Here is a 7,924-nt window from a genome sequence, read left to right on the forward strand (position 1 = left end):
TCATGTTCCTCTCTCCTCTTTCTCTGTCTCCCAATGAGCTTTTAAATAGCAACTTTTATACTACAATTAAATAAAAAATAGTAATTACAGGCTTACCTCCTATTAGATATCTGATACAGTACTACAGAGATAAAGTATGTCTGAAGCTATACTGTAGAAGAATTAGGAAAATGTTTGCTAGGTCTAAATTAATCTTTAATAAGGTTAAAATGTATCCTGCAGAGTTTTTTTTTTCACTAGCATTATGGAGACATGGTTTTACAAGTGGGTTCTAGTTTTGTTTAGCAGGTATAATGTTTATCATATTCACCATGTTAGTTGTGTTAGTTTCTAACATTTGTTAATTGGCACTAAACAGACAGTACAGCTGAGGATGCTGAGAATGTCATTAGTTTTTCGAGTATTTGGTCATAAACCAAAGAAGCAAATAACACATCCAATAGTTGTCAAGACATGTCACAAAAAACTAAAATGACACCCTGGTTCTGGTGCAGGGTTAAAGTCGGGATCACCAAAGTCAGTAGGATGCATCCTCTGGGAACCATAAATGTCAGTAAAAACTAGTTGTTGAACTATTTCAGTCTGGACTCTGCAAGTGGCAGACCAACTGACTGCAAAACTAACTAACCAACCACAGACTAACTTTGCCATCCCTAGAGCCTAGCACATTTAAAAATGACAGAAAGCACAGATTAGACGTTCCGGTTGTGTTCAGCACTTTTGTTGACTGTACTGTACAATGCAGCTGGATCCTCCACAGTTTCCTGACTTCTGGTCCTGAGAAAAAAGATAAAGATATAGTATTAACTCAAACTGTGTGAAAATATTGTGAGCCAGGTTCAGGTGTGATGAAGACGTTTCAAGAGACTGATGAAGGCTTACACAGCATGGTTTAATGAGACTCGGCCGAGGAGATGCAGTGCCGGCACACAACATGTGAACACATGAAATGCCAACACAAATCTGAAGGGTACTTCCTGTCTGATATTTATCCTTCCTAGACCTACACAGATTCACTAAGTGTCCAAATAAGTGTCCTTTTCTACATAGCCAGTCAGTCTGTAATGAACAACATAAAGATAATCTTGACCTTGGGTTACCTAACAGATGTATAACAGTGCATCCTTATCAACTCAGCTGCATCAGTCAGCCGACAAGCAGGCAGAGAGGAGAGACAGAGTCTGGCCTACAGTTTTGGAGAGGCCCTGGCTGTCACCTTTGGCTTCCTTTAGCTCAGCAATTGACCCTATCATGACCTGCGGAAACCTGGGTCATAGTACCCTTAAATTCCTTCACAAATACAAACAGTGATAATGAAAATGTAAAGAAAACAAGCAAATGCAACAGGAATGAAAGTGTTAAAATGAAATACTTGATCATCAGCTCCATTAACTGCATGCCATGTTGAGGTTTTAGTGAGGATAATGTTCCTGTGAGAGGAGCTGCTCACCTTGGGGCAGTACTGGCACTGTTAAATTGGACAGCAGCGTACTCAACAACTTCCTCCTCCTCCTCTTCCTTGTGTCTTCGGGGGACAGCTGGTATGATGTTGGAGTAGACAGCATCTGTCTGGTTATTGGAGAAGTGGAAACTGGCATAATGAAGGTCATCCTGTTCCCTGCCGTCTGGTCTATCTCCAGGCTCAGATGATTGCTTGGAGGATCTCTTTTTCCTGGTTAGAATGAATTAAAAACCAAGGAAATAATAGTTCATCTGCCAACCTGGCTGCTAACAAGACTCTGGTATTCAATGTAAAATGCATCAGTAAAACAAATCTACTCACCCTATCAGTAGGAGGACAGAGAGCCATATGATAGCCAGGAAAACAGCAGATGTTGTTCCAAAGACTGCTGATTTCCATACTCCTGGGAACACTGGAATAAGACAAAATGACTCATTTGAGTGTGTTCAGATGTTTGGCCACATAGCGTGATATAACAAAAATATTTTTCTTTGCACATGTATGTTCTTTTGAAAGATCTTTTGCCATCTTAAAAGACACATTACATTACACAATGTCCTCCTGTATCCCCAAGCTCTCCCTGGCCAGCAGGAAGACTTAACCCCTTTACTGTCTCCCTGGTCTGTCCTATGACCTTCTCTCAGTCACATGTGCATGGCTAAATCTGGACACCCTGGCATCATCTCAAATCTCTCCTCTAAATGAAAATCTGCCTCATTTTGACAGCTTGAATCAATGACTTTAGCTTTCCTCATTTTTGTGAACAGAACAACAACTAGTGCGAACAAAGCTGCAGTATTTTTCTGACTTGAAATTCACTTTGCCTGTTTGTTTGGTATTTTAGTGCAAATGTTTCAGGTGAGGTGCAAACAGCTGGGAGTTTTAAATAAGGCAGTGCAAAGCTCAGTTACTCTGAACTGTATTCCACTTCACCCAGCCCTTTTGTACAATGTGTCTCGGCTCCTATAAGAACTAAAACAGGGGAAAACAGCCACAAGATCGAGGAAGAACACCAACACTACAGGGGATACGGAAAAGAAGATCTAACGCAGCAACATTGTGATTCCATACATGTCTGGAATATCAGAGAAACTCAGGAGGATTTTCAGCGAACACCACATCCCTGTGTTTCTTAACCCAAGAACACGCTAAGACAGATTCTGGTTCACCCTAAAGACCGCACACCCAAACACGAGAAAAGCAATCTAGTGTATGTGGTCCAATGCAGTGAGCAATGCACAGATCTGTATATTGAGGAAACTAAACAACCACCACACAAACACATGGCTCAACACTGAAGGGCCAAATCCTCAGGTCAGATCCCAGCAGTTTACCTACATCTGAAGGATAAAAGTGCAAATTTTAGACAGAGAGGATGGTCGGTTTGAAAGAGGTGTGAAGATATTCATTTACACCCGGGTTGAGAAGCCGTCGTTTAACAGTGGAGGGGGTCTGCGACACCACTTGTCCCCCACTTACAATGCTGTCCTTTCATCCCTTCCCAGGAAACTTAACAAACGTTCACTTTTGGCCTCAGGTGAGGATGCCACCATAATGTCGTTACAAATGCCAGGAGCACTAAGAACCAGCAGTATCGATCATCTTGGCAAACGACCCCACAGAGGTTAAACAGCTGAGTTTCCCTACCTTCTCAACTAAGTCCAGTTGCCCTTGATTTTAACCTTGGACTGCTTTTGATAACATTGTTCTCATCAAGTTTATTGCAGAGATCCAGGAATCTAGAAGTGTCACATGGATGGTTTAACTCACATGGGGCATCATTTAATTGCACGCCTTAATCTCCCCACTTTTCATTAAGATGTCTGATGTGTAAGTGAAGTGAAAAACGTACCTGCCACAACAATGGGCGGCTGTGGCTCAGGAGGAAGAGCGGGTTGGCCGTTACTCGGAAGGTCGGCGGTTCAATCCCTGGCTCCCCCTGGTTGCGTGTCAAAGTGTACTTGGGCAAGATACTGAACCCTGAATTCCGCCAGTGTGTGAGTGAGTGTGAATGTGAATGTTAGTTTCCGTTTGAGCACTTAGGCTCAGTGTGTGAATGTAAAAGCGCTTTGAGTGGTCGAAAAGACTAGAAAGGTGCTATACAAGTACGGAGCATTTACAATCAGATGTAAGGTGGAGTTATGACGTTCTGTTCTGGGCTTCACAGTAATAATTCCCACTGTGTTCAGCTCTGAAGTCAGTGATGGTGAAGTTCTGTCCTGATGCTTTTGGTGAGTCTTCATTCTCCTTGTACCAGGTATAATTAGCTGCTGGGTTAGCATCACTGCTGCAGGTCAGAGTCACTGAACTGCCCTCCACTATCTCAGCAGAGGGACTCACTGACACAGAGGGAAGCTTTGGAGCATCTGGAGACAAATTAAACATTGTGTATGGAGACATATTCCATTCATCTTAGCATGCATAATTCGGACTTACTTTTGTATTTTGTATTTTTGTTACTTTTCCTTTACCTTAAAGTATTATATTACCATTTTTTTTAAGTTTCGAAGTGTGCCAAAGGTTGAATCATTCACTCTGTACAATGATTTTGCTTTAACGAAAGACAACAATTATGATGAGTCAGCAACAATTCAAAATGACTAGGTTGTGATTGCTTACATTCCTGAGAGATAAGGACCCAGGCGGTGTAGGGAGTAGAGGTAAATAACTGTGCTCAAGGGTGCAAGTATGCAAGCAACGTTACCAGGGAAAGGGAGATAATGAGCATTTAGTGCTAAGAACGACAGTCCAGAAACAACACTTCCAAGAGCTACTCTGGAAAACCCCTGTGATTCTGTTAAGAGTCAAATAGTATTACTGCAAAGTTTTATAGCCAAACATTGTTAATTTTAACATTCAAAATATAAAATAATTAATAAAGAGTAGTTAAATGAATTCACAAAAGACGCCACTAGACGCCAGCAGATTATAAGAAATTCTCCATCAGAACGTGCCAGAAAGGGTGTGGTCAGTGAACAAAGAGGAGGAGATCACGTAGAAATAACACCTAAGAGAGAGGAGACTGAGGATTTTAAAAGAAAGTGTTCACGAACTGCGCACTCGCTTCGTCTTGCTGCATGCCAAGATGTTACTGTTTTTTAGTTTTGTTAAAGAATAAAAACTCTTTATGCACTGATTTTCAACTGACTCCAGTGAAGTTTTTGGACTACAAGTTACTGACTATTTTGGTGAGATTCTTAAAGTGGTGAAGACGTCTTTTGGGTCTTTAGCTGGCCTAGCCTGAACTTAATCTTCATCAGTATCACGAAAAATAAAGCTCAACTTGCACTGGACATTTAACGATAGAGATGAAGAGTTAATCTGCCCGTACTGGTTTCAGACTTGCAGTAGTAGATCCCTCTGTCCTTAGAGCTGATGGAGGTGAAATAATAACTTCCTTTGTGTTTTTGAATCAGTGTTTGGTTCTCCTTGTACCAGGTGTATTTAGCTGCTGGGTTAGCATCACTGCTGCAGGTCAGAGTCACTGAACTGCCCTCCACTATCTCAGCAGAGGGACTCACTGACACAGAGGGAAGCTTTGGAGCATCTGTATTACATGAATATAGATTATCATAAGTTGATGCATATTTGGCAGGATGTGGAAAGTTGATCGTGGTCTAAATGTACTGAAGCTGCTCAATGAATTACAGCAGAAAACTTGAAGCAGGCAGGTAAAATCTTTTCGTTGTCGAGTTAAAGGGATACTCCAGAGATTTAGTTTTGCACTTCCTATGGCACATATGGATGTGCCACCCTGGAGGAGCTGGACTACCTGTGCAACTTGAATGGGCTGCAGGTATTGCATCATTCAACCAGTGGTGACGAGGACGTTAACAAAATGCAAAACTAAAGAACAATCAGTCAGGAAGGGTAAGGAGAGAACAACTGTCTGCGGCCACCACGTGCAAAACCATTCATTTTTGGGGGGGTTGTCTTGCTGTTGCCGCTCCAAAAACAGGTGATTCACAATTACTTAATATGCTTCCTAACTGGACAGATTGATATCCCAGAAGTTCACTTGACATGATGTTATACTGTGATGATATTTTTAGAGTGTATTTAATCTCTCAATAGCATTAAACCTGGTGTTTCACTCACATTTCACATTAATAAAGATGTATTCAGATGTCCTCCACCCCAGCTGGTTCTCAGCTGCACAGTAATACTCTCCAGAGTCAGAGGTCTGGATGGAGCTGAAGACAAGCTGTGGTTCTTTACTGAGATCTTCATGGTCTGGATTTTTAGTCCTCTTGTACCAGATATAGTTAGCTGCTGGCTTAGCATCACAGCTACAAGTCAGATTTACTGAACTGCCCTCCACTAAATCACCAGAGGGACTCGCTGACACGGAGGGAAACTTTGGAGCATCTGCAGGAGATATTAACATACATTAACTTTAAAATGATTTCATTATTGCCGCTGTCCAAAGACTTTGTGTTTCTTCTGGTGTTTCCTGCACCAATTACACACCTTTATAGTAAAAGCTGATTTCCTTTTTCTCTTTTATATGCTAATAATTATTTTGGGGGGAAAGTATCCCTCATTCAAATTGTTGTGGAACTTGTGCTTAAAAATTAAAACAAAAAGCTTGAGTGAACTAAACTGCACAAACACACACACAATTACTGTCACCCATTAAAGACACATATATTCATGATACAGCATTAGTTACTCCACCAGATGGTGTCATGTCAGTGGAAGACTGGATGTAAACTCACACACTGAAGGAGAGCGGGACTTCTCATATCCTCCTACAGCACAGGAAAAGCTGCCTGCAGGATCAAAGGGGCCTGAATATGTAGATGTTTCTTCCTGAATTTTCTGTCCGTTCTTGTACCAGATGTAGGAAGGATGGCCAGGTAGACGACAGCTGCTGTGACACTTCAGCTCTGCCCAGGGAGAATACTTTGATCTGCTCACCTGCACCTGCAGATCTGAATACATGAATAACAGAAATCTTCATTTTTAACTGTCAACACATACAAGCACACAGATGCAAGTAACCTTCACAAGATGTTGAACACTTGAAACTAAATTGATAAATATTCAGATGAAAATGTTACCTGTGACAGACAGAGTGACTCCAGGTGAACCAGTAAATCTTCCACCTGGTTGGTTTGTTATGAACCTGAACTTGTACTCAGCTGAGTCGCTCTCTCTCAGGTCTGTGATTCTCAGAGTGCAGCGTTCGTTCTGACAAATATACTCCACACGACCTGAATACTCTGGGTCCGTTTTCAGATCCACTTGAACATTATTACCCTCTTTCGTAAACCAGAATGTTTCCTGAACTTTGGTATCATGATTATTTAAGCTGGATGGATATGTGTAGGTACAGTTTATGTCCACTGTTGATCCTTTTAAGGCACAGATCTGAGTTGGAGTGTAAGTCACTCCCCAGCCATTCTGACTCTGTACCACTGAAAAACAGATGACATCAGAAACCAAAATCAGATTCAAAACATCAGAGAACAAACTTATTTACAGGTTTTCATGTCATTTTAAAGACTTTTAGAGGCAGAGGGGAGAAAACCTGTAGACTGTCGGCTCTCCATGGCACAAGACTGGACAACTTGTGTAGGTTCTATGTAATATCCTGTAAGACAAAGAGGATCAAGGTACCAGCGTGTTTTTGGGAACAGCTATCCTGGATAAGCAGTGTCACAAAAACGTATCTCTGTAACTAGAACTGAAAAAGAATAACGTATTTTATCAGGTGTTTCAGTTTTTATTGATACAATAGGAATATTTATCAATGTTGGTGCAACAGCTTCGGTCCATTCATTTAAGACATAGAAAAGGACATTAGGGGGGAATCGGAGGAGCATTTATTTACTTTTTAAACTTTTTGCTTACTAAAACCTTGTATTAAATATTTGTTGGAGATCATACACCCTAACTCTGAAGTCTCATGGAGGGGATGATGGCACAGACATAACTATTGTTGACTAGCTATCAGGTTTTAAAGATCAAGTCATCAAATCCGTCTAATTTAAAAAATAAATTCACTTTGTGGTATGGCTGCTGACTGAAGGCCTTCCACATAACATCAGGTATAGCTGATAGCTGATCCAGGGGAATTTAAAAAAAGCATCATCAATGGAGATCTGATAGGACGATTCACCATGGCAACAGGTAAACAAGCCTCTATTTTAACCCAGTGATGCTCAAAACGTGGACCATGATGTTTCTCTTAAATCACAGGATGAAAGGAGTCACTTAGTTAACAATAATACATTTTATTCAGTGTAGTCTGCTCATTCATCATTTACCAGACGTAAATTTCTGTAATGTTGCATTGGATTTTAATTATATTTATTCACCTGTAACCTGACAGGGACAAAATACCACTGGCAATAACTGAAGATGAAAATATAGATAAGACACAGTTTAGTCATGGACCTATGATTAGTCCGACCCAGTAATAATAATTTTGGTCATTTGCATTTGAAAATGTGTCTC

General features: G+C 40.9%; 1 protein-coding gene and 1 long non-coding RNA gene across 2 annotated transcripts; both read right to left on the bottom strand.

The window, feature by feature from the left end:
- Nucleotides 1–233: 233 nt before the first annotated feature.
- LOC119899210 lies at nucleotides 234–1,903 on the bottom strand. Its single transcript, XR_005443749.1, has 3 exons — nucleotides 1,784–1,903; nucleotides 1,451–1,672; nucleotides 234–777 (listed from the first exon to the last, which is right to left on the bottom strand). It is a non-coding gene; the product is annotated as an uncharacterized LOC119899210 (long non-coding RNA).
- A 1,713-nt stretch (nucleotides 1,904–3,616) lies between these two features.
- Nucleotides 3,617–6,406, bottom strand: LOC119892251 (B-cell receptor CD22-like; the record flags this gene model as incomplete). Its single annotated transcript, XM_038704465.1, is given in 5 exon segments — nucleotides 3,617–3,828; nucleotides 4,750–4,800; nucleotides 4,803–5,009; nucleotides 5,561–5,830; nucleotides 6,181–6,406. Coding segments are annotated over 5 exon segments (966 nt in total), but the record flags the coding sequence as incomplete, so codon positions are not given.
- Between the last annotated feature and the right edge of the window lie 1,518 nt (nucleotides 6,407–7,924).

This window comes from Micropterus salmoides, unplaced genomic scaffold (assembly GCF_014851395.1).
Source record: "Micropterus salmoides isolate LMB-PRFRI ecotype aquatic unplaced genomic scaffold, ASM1485139v1 Ms_hic_scaffold_1, whole genome shotgun sequence".
Lineage (NCBI taxonomy): Eukaryota > Metazoa > Chordata > Actinopteri > Centrarchiformes > Centrarchidae > Micropterus > Micropterus salmoides.